Source organism: Poecilia mexicana, unplaced genomic scaffold (assembly GCF_051168715.1).
Source record: "Poecilia mexicana isolate PSO_F unplaced genomic scaffold, ASM5116871v1 scaffold_10, whole genome shotgun sequence".
NCBI classification, from domain to species: domain Eukaryota; kingdom Metazoa; phylum Chordata; class Actinopteri; order Cyprinodontiformes; family Poeciliidae; genus Poecilia; species Poecilia mexicana.
This window is the reverse complement of record NW_028263379.1, coordinates 6,687,065-6,702,413: the sequence shown is the minus strand read 5'-3', so window position 1 is coordinate 6,702,413 and position 15,349 is coordinate 6,687,065. Positions and strand designations below refer to the sequence as shown.

The 15,349-nt window shown below is 36.7% G+C and overlaps 1 protein-coding gene across 2 annotated transcripts in view; it reads left to right on the top strand.

Moving 5' to 3' along the window:
• The window catches only part of fstl5 (follistatin-like 5), a 192,898-nt gene that overhangs the window by 118,939 nt on the left and 58,610 nt on the right, over nucleotides 1-15,349 (top strand). For both annotated transcript variants that reach the window (XM_088009371.1, XM_088009370.1), the window contains exon 7: nucleotides 9,288-9,454. In XM_088009371.1, the coding sequence (XP_087865497.1) occupies nucleotides 9,288-9,454 (167 nt within the window). The remainder of the gene's footprint in view (nucleotides 1-9,287; nucleotides 9,455-15,349) is intronic.

The window sequence follows — 15,349 nt, the reverse complement described above, 5'->3', positions numbered from 1 at the left end:
TTTACATGCGCCAATGCTCGTTTATGGAGAATTTAAGTGGCAGACATGCCTGAAGTATAACTGTAGCATCACATTGTGTTTTGCGTTCAGTGGGAAAAAAAGATAAGCTTTCATAGAGGCGGGAAAAAATCCGCCCTGACTGTGGTGTGATTGTCTTCTGGGGCTTCTCTGCTGTGTTTGTCAGCAGAAGCCTTAAATCTGCACAAACAAAAGAAGAAGATTGTCGCAGGAAGCTGTGAAGTGTGTGAGTCTTGGGGAAAAGGTCACGTTAAACAGCTCAAAACATCCAGAAGAACTCCCAAATACTTGAAAATAATCATTTTGAAATGTATTTCTGGTTTTTGAATGGTTCTGGTATTTGAAGCTGGGAAATCAAAGCACTGATTCGATAAACAGATTTTGAAAAAAGCATGAAAATGTTCAGAGTACTAATTAACTTGTCTCTATAAATTATTTACAATCCAAAAAGTTAATTATCTTGACACTATTTTTACTGTTTTGATTAATGCCGCTGACAATGCAATATTGGATTACGTGGAAACAAACATGAAAAAAGAAGGCAAACAGCGAGCAGCTGCTAAGGGTTGCATTTGCCACGCGCCATTAGTTCTGATTAAAAGCCCCAGTTTCATGATAAAGAAATGAAGACATGGTGAGTAGATATTTCTAACTGAGTTCACATTTTTGCTGAAACTGAGGTGAGATGGCTGATTCTTTTTAAATGGATGAATTTTGCATCTGAATGTTGAGTTCTGAATTCCTTGCTTTAACATGCACTTAATAAAAAAGGTGGACATGCTTTCTTGTCTGTGGGGATTGCTTAGCAGTCCAGGGTTAACAAGTCTGCTCTACTTACCCAACGCTTGACATTTCATATGCCTCTTCATCCATTTCAAGCTGTTGGCTTAAAATTGTTTGAATTCTTGCTGCTGTTCAGCTGTTGCTTGTATGTGCATAACAGATTTATTGTTTTTCTGAAGTAAATCTGTTCAATCAAAGTGATGAATGTATTTGTCACACATCACACATAACCAGATGTCTCATTTTGTCTCTTTGTAAAGAAACCTTTGTCACTAATTACTAAACAAGGAATGAAGAACCACACAATTTACTTTCGTCTAAATTGATGTTATATTGCAGAAATGTGACAAAGCCATTCAACACAGCCTAGACTAAGTGATCTGTGATCAGTTATTGCAGAAAGCTACACTTTTTTTATAAGTTTTCCACATGGTAGCTGAGATAAAATAAGTCCAATTAGGCATCCTGTGAAGCTCTGCTGCATACTGATGCTGGAGGTCTCTCAGGATTTCTCCTTACAGCTGCTTTGGAAATAGACTCGAGGCTTATCAGCCAGAGTTAATGCATTCACTAAGACCATTTGTAAAAGTATTGCAGCGATCTTAAAATTTCAAAGGTTAATGGAAGCAGGGTACAGGTGCATGTTAATAAATTGTAAAGTTATTTACAGGCTGTTATTTTACTAGCCGGATTAAAAAAAAAAAATTAATTGACAAAAATGACAAAGTGATGGTTTTTGGTAAACCCACTGAGACCCCAACATGTTTGTAGTTGGCTGGGTCCAGCATATTAAGCCAGTGGTCACAAATCTGGAGGTCAAAGTAGAGCCTGGATCTCATATTTTAACATGATTGTTATTTTTAACAATCATGTTAAAAATAGTTGTTTTCTAAATGAGGCGGCTGGATGAAGTGAAGCCAATTCTTTCCTATCACAACTTTGAGACAGTAATGCATGCATTGGTTATCACTCAGTTGGATTACTGTAATGCAGGGGTCAGTGCTCCGTCCATCACGTGTCACCAGAGGTGACAAAATGCTGCAGCTAGTCATTTAACTGGCACTCAGAAGTTTGAAGTTTGAGCACATTTTCCCATTTTATCTTCCCTTCACTAAGATTTAAGATTCTTTTATTGGCTTTTAGAGCTCTCCAGGGCCTTCCCCCATTCTGTCCGGCTGATACACCCACCAGCTCTCAGGTCAGCTGATCAGCTGATTGCAACTTACAAGAAATCATGCTTTTGCTGTAGCAGCTACCAAATTGTGAAAAGATTTCCTGGAAATTAGACAGGCATCTCTTCTGTCTGTTTTTAAAATTCTTAAAACCCATTTGTTTGCTCTAACATGAGATGTTGGTTTTAGGTCATTTTTATATTTTTAGATGATTTTCATGCTGCTTTTTTGGCTGATTGCTTGTATTTTTTTACTTTTAATGCTTTTGATTTTTGCTTTTTAACTTATTTAACTGTACAGCAATTTGGTCCTGTTCAGGTTGTTTTCACTGCTTATAAATGAAGTTTGAATGGACTGGAATGAAGCCTAAAAATGCTTTGCAGAATAAAAAAAATCTACCTTGTGAGATGTATACTCACTGTACAGTATTTGCAGTCAGTAGTCAGCTTCCTTTCTGTGCATTGCTTCAGCCATGCATGCAGCGCCTATGACTGATGAGAGTTGTGGATAGCTTTGCAAAGTTGGATCTTTTGTCTCTGATCAATGTTCATTTTTTATAGAAAATTCAGTTTCTCAGAAATAGAAAGGTGAGTGGAATGAAAACAAAAGGTGCTCAAGCATCAGGAATAATGGAAGCCTTGAGAGGATGGGAAGCAATGAGCATTTAACAGTTTGTGGGAAACTCGCAAAGTACAGACAGCAACTACAACTTTAGAGATAATGAACTTTAGTTTTCTTGGTACACGCTCACATTTCTTCATCAAAATCGTTTTATTGGTTGAATTTAATTTTCTAATAATATGACAAATTGGGTTTTCATTTGCTGAAAGCCATATTCATCAAAATTAACAAAAAAAAATACTTGAAATAGATCATTACGTGTAATAAATCTTAAGCTTTCCTTTCTGAATTGAAATGCTAAAATAAATACCTGACACTCCAATGACATGCACAGGTATGTTCTCAGGAGAACGGAGATGATTATCCCCTCAAATAACATGTTTTTCTCTGCCAAAACACTGTTGTTCCTTCCTGGAAAAAAAAACAACAAACTGTTAACAGGAACTCTAGCACAGGAAGCCGATTAATCCTCTAGACCGCTCGTCGTGTCGGTGATCGTCTCTGTTGAAAGTGATAAAATAATTAAATTTAAGTGGAAACGTTCAGATTCCACATCAAAGGTGCAGAATCTGATGTTTTAGTTCTTTATCAGCATGAAGTGATTCATACTGATGAATTCACATGTGCAGTGTGGCGGATGATTGCCTCGGACGATGCAGAATTGAAGTTAAGCCATCAAAGCAAACAGAGATCTGCTTGTTAGGTTGAAGTTAAAGGATGTGGAGCTGAGATAAACAGGGTCCAGATTGTAGACTTTTTCATTATTTTTTTATGATGAAATACAAACATAACATGCAGAAAGAGCACTCATGATCAAAATGATTTAAGGTCAAAGCATGAGAGTTTGATTAGAAATCCTGTGTCAGAGTCGAAACAGAATATTAAATCATCTTGGAATATTTTATTCTTTTCTTCTTTTAACCAATTTGGTTTTAAGATCAAACTATTTCCTGTAAAGTTTTAAAAGTTTATTCATAAGGCATGTTTTCATGCAATGTAGCCCGACATACGTAATGTGATTTATAGAATTTAGAACCAAAGAAAACATAATGTAGCTCAATCACTTCACAGAATGATGAACCGAGTAAATAAAGTTATTGTCATTAACTTTAATAGACAGTCATAATATCATGAGAAAACCCCAAGAGACTAATATAAACGTCATGAAAATGTCACAATTTTACAGAAAACACTCTAACTATAGGGGAAACTAAATGATGAGATATAAAATATGATAGAATTAAAACAGAAAATTATAGATTATTTTACAAGATCAAACTGAATATGAAATAAAACCAAACAATTAAAGTGAAAACTTGCTGAAAGTAGGATGGATGTGACATGGAAAGAAAAAATCTAATTTTGATTTAAAATAAATCAATATGTAGAGGTCATTGCCAGCCTTTAAACCCAGGCTCCCTTTCCTTTCTCGAATATCTGTGCCAGAAACTAAAACTGAACTTTTATACAGATTGAACTGAAGAAAAGTATCTGTCCTTCCTGATGCAATATATTGAAAGTACAGTCAGATGTCTGTTCTTTCAGTGGCAGCACCAGGACAGAGACAGCTGTGTCACATTCTCCTCGACTGAAACTGAAACGGTGATTCAGAATATCAGGTAAATCTGCAGAAGCTTCATTACAACAAATATGGTGAAAATTCTGCATCTCTGAGTCCTGCTTGGTGTCCGGTTTGAAATACTACGTATGAATTGACTTATCTTTAAAAATCAAAGGCTAGATTAAAAATTTAAACAAAACAAAACATTTTAAACAATATATTTATGTACGTTTATTATTTTTATCCTGCAACTGACTTTATCCCAATTAAGATTTTTGTTGCTTTGTTTTGTTTCGGTTTTCAGGATGTGTGGGGAAAAATAAATGCTTAAAGTCTGAAAAATGGTGTGACTGGATATTGAATATTATACATGATGTGTTTACTACAACTTTCATGTACAAGAAAGACCGTGTTGAGGCTGTTTTTGAAGCCTGTGATGAAGTAATTGTTTCTATAATTTGTGTTGACTCATTTCACCTCTGAATACTAATAATTATTATGGCCACATTGAGCTTTCATGTGTTTTTGCTGTGAATTTCCTTGTTTCCAAATTTCTGCACATTTTAAAATAAAATGCAAAAGCATGAATTGTCGTCATTTGCGCTTCTTTTTAAATGGTTTAAGTTCATTTACGGTTCAGGAATCTTTTCAAATAATTTATGCAACTGATGACAAATGGGGGAAGAAACTGGAGATAACATTTGGAAAATATTCCAGTATTAGAGTATTTACAATATGGTTTCTGTATGCAAGATTTCTGCTTTACAAGAAGAAAGTCATAATATGACTTAATTCTTGGTATGACTTTATTCCCATACATGTTTATTTTTGTAGTAGGCCTATAATGAATGTAGGCTCTTTTCTTGTAATTTTACTTTTTTTTTTACTTATTTTTTATTACAGTGGCTCTAGTACTCTGTTGTAAAAGAAAACATCTGTCCTAAGTATTGAAGTTAAAAATACAATTCTACAAAATAAAATGTGAAGTTGAAGTAAAAACAAAACTTTCATAAGTTTGACATTCAACAAAAAATAAATAATCTTAGAATTCCAAAAAGACCTGAAATGGAAATAAAGCTCAGTCTGATTTAATATCAGATGTTAAGGGATAAAAAAAGTCTCTGTATGGCCTGCATCTAAATATCTGCTTCCAACGGTTCAAACCATCAGATAAAGAAGTGACATATCTGTGTGAGCTTAGTAAAAATGAATGTCATGGAGACGAAGAGAAGTGTGTTAGGACTGAAAGTTGGTGAAGAGGAACTGAGTGAGTGAGTGAGCAGCATTTGAGAAGGAGTTCAACGGAGCATGATGGAGGATGGAGTGAGAGGGTTGGTTAAGCAACCTTGGTGTAATTTGTCTTCATGCTGCTGGCCCTTTGCACCATCCTCTGGTCCCAAGCTGTTTTTCTCTGACAAGCTTGTTGCCTCTAGAACAATTGGTGATTTACCTCTCACCGTGTCACTGACCAGCATCCCATCCTGGGAGACGTGCAGAGTAAATCAAAAGTCTGGACTTTCCCGTTAATCACTAATTATAGGTTGGATGGTGGAGGTTGATCCCTCCCAGAGGGCTCAGTCCCTCCGGCTTCAAATCAGCCCGAAATAAGAAGGCAAAGCCACTTCTTCCTCTGATAAATCTCTCACAGAGGTGGAGCTGGGCCGAACCAGCTCCAGCAGCTCAGACTCCCATCTCCCTGAAGAGTTTCTAATTCAGGTCGGATACTATCCCTCATTTTTAATTTTTTTTTCTCCACTACTTCCTCCACCGAGCTGCTAAAGCTGTGATGGAGCCTGCCTGGTTGACAGTCTTCCTACTTTCTTTAAATTCTCACTATAACTTCACACATTTCTATCCCCTCAGGGATCAGCGGCAAATCGAGTTTGTTGCTCGCAGCGTATTCCAGAAGCATTAAGATACAAGGAGGCTGTAATTGAATGGTTAGGGAGGACATTATTGAAGGAGATTTTTGTCAGCATATCCACCCACTACAACCTTAGCACATCAAAGAGCTCCAAATGGCTACATTGGGTGTGGATGTGCTCAGTTATCAGTGTTAGGAGAAGGACAATTATTAATGTGTGACTAATATAAGATCCATTTTTTCAATTCTTAACTGGCTTTAATCTTTTATCTTTATTTTTTCTACTGTTGCTAAGATTAAATATTTCATGCCAAGGTAGTTTGTATGCTTTTAATAATTTTTTTTTATCTGTGTGAAATCTCTTCCTTATATTGGATACTCTCTCAAACTATCAATGTGAAATGAAATGGTAACACTATCAGTGGTTAAACAAGGAGGAAACAATCTTTAAGGAATATTTTTTTCTGTTTGATTTTTTTTGGTCATTTTTACAATTCTTCAGATTTCAGAATTCCTGTGTGTTGCAAACAATGTTACAAACACAAGAAGTAGATTTTAACTTCCAACATAATAAAGTGTAATATGGAACAAAAACAGAGCACCAGAAATGCATTTTTACTAATTATTTGAGAAAATGCAAGCTATCTACAAAGGAGGAGAAATTGTAAACAGGCAACCAGATTCTTAAATTGGCTAAAGTAGTGGAATATATTCAAATTGGTAAATAAATCTTTAGTAAATCTTTGTCAACTGATACGTGTTTTGGAACTAAATGAAAGACATTAGCACATCCCAATGAGTTTATGAAGAACAAATGTGCTGATATTGTGACATGCTAATGACAGCCAATTGCACACACAGCCTGATGTAGTGAGGTCATAATATTACCTATTATCATAATATTACCTATAAGAATGATCTCTAAAAGTTGGTGTGAATGCAGGCAGTTTATTGAGAGTGAGCTAAAGAAGCTAACACCTGAAGTTCCTGCTGTGTGGAGTCTGGGATTTCCCAGTGGGCGAAACAGATAGGAATAATTTGGTGTAACAAATTATAGACATTTTAGTAATTGCAGATACAAATTGTATTAATTTAATATATTCCTACAATTTTCCAAACATTGACTGTGAGAGGACTGTAAAACCTTTGATCCTCTTTGGAGTTGTGCTGAAAGTAGTCTCTGTTTTTCATGGTGCTAATCAGAAATTGTTAACCACTCAAAAATCAATTTTCATTAAATAAAGGAAAATTTGCTGCATCTTTGCTTAAAAAGTGCCATTCTCTTTTGTAGCTCAACTTCTTTAAACATATATAAGAACCGGTGTATCCTCAACCCCTTCAGTGGCATTAAGGATTTTTGGGTTAAGAACATAAATGCTTTTATCAACATACATGTTTTAATAAGTAAATGTAACATTTTCCTGACTTTTTCTAAACTTGTGGTATCACTTTAATTGCCAAAATCCAAAAATCCAATGCCACTATCAATTCTGAAGTTATTTCTTCTTTAGGAATGCTTGATTCTGAATTATACTGTATATGCTGTGGACTGTGCAATAACTCCTGTAATATTTGATGCAGTCTGATGTAAGTTCTTGCCAATGCACCATCCTCTAGGTGCTCATCATGACCAGTCTCTGTCAGCCGTTGGAGGGGTTGGCTGAAATGGTGGTCATTTTGGAGCAGAACTGTGCTGCATGTGTTTGGACTGCAGAATGATGGAACAGGGATGATTTCTGTTTGTTTGTTCCACTGTAACTAGTTGACTACTTTTAATTCATTTAATATGTCAAATTAAATTTGAAGGCAAGTATTTTAATTAGGTTTTTATACAACCCCACAAATTATGAGTCAGTCGGAAACGGCGTAATGATTGCAGTTTCTCCTTGAAACAAGTCATCTGATGTCTCCTGTCTGACTGGCGGACATCTAACACGTTTTCCCAGTTCTCAGTTTAGATGCAAAAAAACACAGATACAGCAGACCAAAGGCATCTGAGAAGCCATTGGTCTCCGAGCGACAGCAGTCTCACTTTAATTAAAGGTGCTTGCATCGTTATTCTCCAGGCTGTGGCAAGTGAGCACTGTCTGTTGGACCTTCTCTTTCATTAGATTTTGTATTTCATGCCCTGAGGAGCAGAACAAATTGAGTCTCTGTTTCCTTTTGCTCCATTGTTCATTACCCAAGAGAAAGATTAAAAATCATCATCTCACGGACCACATTACATAATACCAAAGAATGAATGAGTGTACACTGCCCTTACGGTCTCTTCCAAAGCACCAGGTAGCAAAGCTGTCCTACCTTCTGACCACCGGGTCTTTTATAATTAAATCATGAATGCAGAGAAGAGGAATGTAGTAATTCTGGTCTGTTGAACGGTTGAACAGAGGTACAGATTCTTCTCTTAGTCCGTTTTCTCAACTAAGAAACAACAAAAAGTCTGACTTGTGTTAATCTTGCAGGACAGTAAGCATGTTTAAAAATAAGCCAGCTTCAAGTTACAAAGCAGCACGAGTAAGATGAGATGTCTGCAGTCAGCAGAAAAGAAGAGCAGCTGCTTCCTGAATGAGTCGGGTTTGTTTTCAAAGCCAAGGTATCAAAAAAGTGGAGCTGTAAACTTATTGACTTTCAGTAAATATTTGACAGCAAAAAAACACATTAAAAATGAGTATTTTGTTTTATCTGACCAGTTTCTGTTCAACAAAATGAGAGATCTCACATTTATTGTCTTTTAGCCCAATTAATTTACTATTTTCTGTTGCTTGTATTAAGAGGTGGATTATAACTAATTACCTTTGCTTCAGTATCTTCAGTTGTTTTACTTCCCCTTTTTCTAGAGTAATATTATTCTGAAGTATGGCCTCTGAAGAACATTTCCTGTTACTCTGTCCCCCCTCTATCGAACAAACCTACAGTCCATCTTAAAGCAAGACTTTGTGATTTTACTCAAGCTTCATTAGAGCTCGGTGATATGGCTAAAGACATATTAGGATATAAGCATTTCATATCAGTTGGTATCAAAAAAATATTCATTTTTACATTAACTATCCAAAATACTAACAAACTGGTGATGCAACCTTTTGGGTTAACGCTAACGCTCCTCATAATTCAATTGTTTTGAAACAGGCTGCGTTTCAAAAATAAGATTCTTTGCTGTCCAACTGAAGCGTCCTCACACCAGCACTTTGAAGACGACCACCAACTACATTACTCTACCTTCCTCTGCCTGAACATCATTTCTTACCTTTCTTTTTTTCCTCCTAAACAGATGTTTACCTGCTGAACCTCCCAGATGAGCAGAAAGTCAGCGTCACAACAGTTACCGTTGGGCAGAGCGCCGTGATGACCTGCGCCATCACAGGAGAGCGGAGACCGCCTATTTTATGGAAAAGGAACAATCAGTATCTAAACTCCCTGAACCTGGAGGACCTTAACGTAAGAACCTGTTGTCATTATTTTCAATTTTTAAAATTCTTTCAAACTTCAGTGCAGAGTAAGGCAGTGTATGTTCGCTGAGTAGTCATAACTTAATTAAAAAGTCATGAGTGGCCCTGGGTAAAACGTGGAAGGGATATTACACACAGCAAGCGGTTTAAAGATGAAGGAAACCTTTGAATTTTGATGTTAGGGTTTCTGATAAGGATCAGCTGATATGAGATTTTACAGCTTAACCTTGATATATATAAGAATAACCTAGTCTAATTTTTTGTTCTTCAATACAGAAATGCCACATTTATTCCTACTGTTGCTGAAGGAATAAAACAGTTTATACTTCTAGTAAACCTTTAACCTTATCTACACAAGTAATTTAATGTGTTTTGATCCAAAAATTTGATAAAAAAAAAAATACACCTAGAGTTCTTAGGTACTTATTGCACAAAATATATTCCCTTTTTGGTGTCTGTTTTTTTTTTTCAGATTTGAAGAGATCTAAAAAACTTATACTTCTTGTTAATTATTTCTGCTTGGGCAGAAATCCTTCACTTCCTGCTTTACATGCTTTACAGACCATTCACTGTCGGGTTAGTTTCCACACTAAGTCAGTGCGTCTTGTTTTTGCCAAATGAGGCTTTTTTTTTCTTGCGGACTACAGGTAAGTGACAGAAAGTCACAGCTGCACAATGTTTAATCACCATCATTATTCCAGTATTAGTGTGCAAAATCACAGACTTTTGGATTTTAGGTCCAGTCCTTTCATGCTTTGATTGCATTGCCCTGTCCTTGATTCCAACACCTGATATAAATTTTAGTCACTGTGATACTCAGAGAGAATAAAGTTGGCTTCCACTAAGATAATAAAATGAAAGAGTAGAGAAAATCTTAGTTTTGACCAATATTGTTATCACAATAACTCACAGTGAAACATCAGTGAACAGAAAAAGTTGAGTTGTGGCACCACTCTGTTAATCCAAGCCAACATGAAGATCTTTTCTGTCATCAAATTAAAAATTTTACTCCAGAGGGACATCATAAGTGATAACTGCAACAACTTCAAAAATGCAAATAACATTTTAACACTTTGCTGTACCTTTATAACGGGTTGTTTTGAATCAATCAGATCGGCTCATATCTACCAATATGATCATGAGAAATCGATCATAGAACAAAGAGATAGAACTGCCCTCCTGTCAGTCTCCATGTGTGCCTATGTTGGAAAGATGGACACTAGAATTTGCTCTGGGAGAAAGCCCAGCTGTGATGTGAACGTTTGACATGTACCACATACATAAACATTATTATAAACAAGAAAGCCGCCGTCATAGAAACATTATTCCCTGATGGCGCCAATCTATTTCCGAAGGGTAATGCCTCCTGTCACTTGGCAAGAAATGGTTTGATAAGGATCTGAGGAAACATGGCAATGAATTTAACTTGATGTGGCCTTCTATCCCCCCAGATCTCAGTTAAATCAAGATATGTAGGATGTGACAGAAAAATATGTCTAATCCATAGAGGCCCACCTGTCGCTGTACAGAACAGAAATGTTATTTCAGCTTCACTCTTACATTACAGCAGAGCCGCAGAGGTCCTTCAATCTAAACAGACTGAAAAAGGTTTGACTTCTCACTTTTTAGTGGGTTATTGTGTAGTTCTGGTGATTTCACATATCTGCGTGTTGAATTATCAGTCAGTCTTTATTATATCACTTTTATCACATTTTATGTGAATAAAAACAATCAAAGAAACAAAACAGTTGAGCTCAAAAAGGCTAACAATGGAGAAGAACATAAATTGTACATAAATCTGTAAGCTAACAGGCGTGATGCAGGTTTATCTCCGTGGGACAATAAAGATCATCTGGGCTGCTGGACAGAAGAAATGCAGCCGTGTTGATGAGATACCGGCATAGATATACAAATACTAAAGAGCATAGATTCTAATACACTCATAAGAGAATACACTCACAAATAGTCAAGAGTAATTAAAAAATAAATAAAAAGAAATTAAACAAATTGACATTCAAGTTAAACAGATGATGGTTTTTATTAATTGACCAATAAAACTCACTGAATAAATACATAAAATTGATTCCAACCTTAAAGGATAATAAAACTACAACTGTAATTAACTTGGGATAGGTTTAATTATTACATAATTTATTAAAATCAGGTAAAAGCCAAACTGGAGATTTAAGACTCAAGTTTGCTTTTAAAAACCTCAGGAAGTTTTTTTTTTTTTCTTTTTTTGCCTTCATAGCTTCAGAAATAATTTTCTACAGGCAACAACCAAACATAATACTTCACTATCCAGTAGGGCTGTTGTAAACGAATATTTTAGTAATCGAGTAATCTATCGATTATTCTTACGATTAATCGAGTAATCGGATAAAAAAAATTATAAAATGAAATATTGGTAAATCTGGCATAATACCGGTGTTACGATCAGATATCAATATCAGTCCAATTTTTAATATTTGAGCATCCCTAACAGTTGCGATTTTGTAGTTTAGAAAACTAACCTGTAACAATAATAGCTCACTTTCTAAGTTAACCAGAAGAAAAGTTATAGAAAAATCTGAAATTATATTGAATTTAATAACAAAGAGGCAGGCTCACAAATATGCTTATAAAAAATGTCTACAATCCAGCTTTTAGTTTATGTATTCATCTTCAGTGAGTTTAATAGATTAATTAAACTCACCTTGCCACCTAACCTGTCACGCTTTGGGTTTGAAAATACGGGAAATGCCGCCTGGAGTGGGAGGAGAGGGCGAATGAACGAACGTAAGATGGGGTGGAGGGGAGGAAATAGACCAGCGGACTGACGAACCGTTAGACCGGGGGACGAACACGGTGGGAAGCAATACGGGATATTTACGACACCTTCACTGGTCACACTCAGAAACTCATCTACCAGCCATGTACGATGCGCTCCGCCACCCGTTTCTTCAGACCGGGATATGAAATTTATTGTGCGGTTCGTCGGTAAAGCTACATTTACACGGTAAGCATCAGCTACTCAGCCGCCCGCCCTGTTCAGTCTATCCGCTCACCTCAGCGCTCTTCCCGCCGTTCGCTTTCAACCAGCAGCCCCGGAGGAGAAATGCTGCCGTACTCCAGGCATTCCCCAGTCATTTTAAGGATGCTTATTGGTTCCCCAAAAAACGATAAAAAGTCGGGCATTATCATCAATCAATAAAATCCCGGGCCAATCTTGAAGATTGGACTTTATGCCGCTGAGACTTAGCTTTTGTCAACAACTCAGAGGCGGAAGTGAGAGCTCCGCGCAACGCAAATGAAGTCCCGGCCGGAACACGGTGCGCTAACTAATAAAACATAAATTAACGAAGCTTCGAGGCAGGTAAATTTTCCTCGAGGAATTTTAGTAATCGAGGTACTCGAATCATTCGAGGAATCGTTTCAGCCCTACTATCCAGTCTTATTTTTCAGGTGTCATCAGGATGTCTTTTAAAGACCGGAGGAGTTTGGATATGTAATATAAAGAATATGTTGAACTTTAATTATTAATGCCTTTGAAAATCATTTAAAAGCTGATTGATTCTAAAATACACAGGTAGCCATAGCAGGGACCTATAAATGGTGGGGTGTGATCTCTTTCTTTTTTTTCATTTTTGCAACCAATTCTGCAGTAGTTTAAGAGATGCTACCTTCTCTTTTGAACAGAACAAAAAATTAGAATAATTAGATTGCAACTTAGATAATTAACAATCCTAAATAATGCTAACATTACTGGATAATCTCAAATATGTTGCATTTACAATTTGGTTAATTTCATCACTTTAGAAGCTTCTCTGCTTTAGAGTTGTATATATAATGGTTTGCCTTTGTGTTGTACGGCTGACTATAATCCAATATGTCAGATTGTGTTCTTGGTGACTGTTTAGAAATTGGTGGGAGTGACAGAGACAAAGAGAGAAGATGAAAGGGGATACCTAAGGGCTTCAGCCCTGGAGGAAGGACCTTCTTTCATAACTGTGTGTGAGTGAGTGTGTTAATCTGTGTCCACAGCCCCAGACTGACATATGTCTTACTTTCTTCCACATCAAAGAAGCAAGAAAACTTGTGATGAAGTTCAGATTGAGTCCCCATTTATCTTAAACTTTTTTTTTTCAGAAATCACAAAGATGAGTGTGATATTACAGTGCATAGTTAAATCAACAGTGGCACAGTAGATAAAGGGAATCCAGCAAAGCCACTAATGTTATGTTGAATGTTGACGACCCTTAAATTAAGTAAGAGGCCCCCAGGTGTTGCCAGTCATCTTTGGCACCATGAGCTGCTGGTTCTGTTTGTCAGTGATGTGTGTCGCCCATAAAAACCAGTACTCAAACTGCTGGTACGAGTCTAACAGCTTCTCTGCTGAACGCTTCTTTCTGTCATTTTATTGTGATATATTTCTGCTTTTTGACAATATGAAGGTAAAAATACTTGTAAACTGAAAGCACTGTAAGTATCTTTAGGAGGATTTGCAAAGTGAGTTGAGGCTTTGCAGGGTCAAAAGAAGCTTTGAAGTGTTTTTTTTTTATTTTTTTATTTTTTTTATTCCTGGCAAACAACTTTTTCTCTTCTTGTTTTTGTGGGTTCAATACAACTAGGTTTTGTTTCATCTTTTTGATATTGCCTGAAGACATGCAGTAGAGTTCGGTGTCCTGACCATGGGTGGTCTCTGTCTGCTCTTTGCACATACTTGTCTGTTCCCTGAGTGATTTATATCAGATCTTGCTCTGTGTATTTTTAATTCAAATGTCAACTGAAGGATGAAAGAGTCTGCTGTCAAGAGATGTTCATTATTCTGGGAAAGGCTTTGTCTGTGGTTTTTCAGTAATGACAATAATGACTGCAAAATTCAAACACCTCAGTTTTTCATCTCTTGTGTTTTGGACATCATTTTTTACCAGCTTCCTGCATGGGATGATGGATGGAAGAAATGCATTATAACATTATAATTTATCTAATATGTAGCACCTAACAATGCAACATCAAATGAACATGCTTTGAGTTATCATGAGACATGGGACCAAGCTGTGGTGGATCCTTCTATCAGTGGCCCTCTAAATCTTGCTGCATCTCTAATGGGTGGCTCATTTGCATAATTAGGACACTTAAACATATGGGAGCAGATTACTGCCCACAGGATTGTGGCAGGATGATGATATACCATTTACACATTCCAAGTCTACTGGAGGCAATGAAGATTAGCACAGACTTGCAAATGTACACAAACTGATAACAGGTTGGAGTTACTGACGATACTAAAATCATGAACAAGGCTATTTTTCTGGTTATAGGCAGGTCTGAAGCCTTCTTTAAGGTAATGTGTATTTTCTGGCCTAGTTCAAACAAAACTGAATTGAAGAACTGAACTTTGAGGTTTCCTGGTGTTCATTGAGCTCCTTTAGATGCATGATGGGAGTTTGAGAAAACCCAGAGCTTCTGTAGGGAGAATCTGCTGGTTGATTGTCATCATCAATGAAAGAGTCTGGTGGGAGCAGTGGCAGTTTATCCATCATCTTCTGCTGTTGAACTGTTGATCATTTTAGGATTTGAAGCAAAACAAGCCAGAATTGCCTGATGACAAGGCTGCAAACTAATCACACCAACTTCATGCCAGTGAGACGGCAAGTAATTTATTGCCGTCTTGGTTCTCCATCTGTGGTTTACATTCTGTCCCACAACTGCTCTGACTGCAACCTGAAGGAGCTCACTTAGCTGCTGCACCAAACAACACAAAATCAAATTATTAATCTGCATATAGAAATAAGAGTTATAAAAACACCCCCCTATCCAAATTGTGCATATAGGCACAGTACTTAGAGACTAAAGTAGTCATGACATTGTCAAAGAAAAGTCTTGCCATTACATCTGAAGG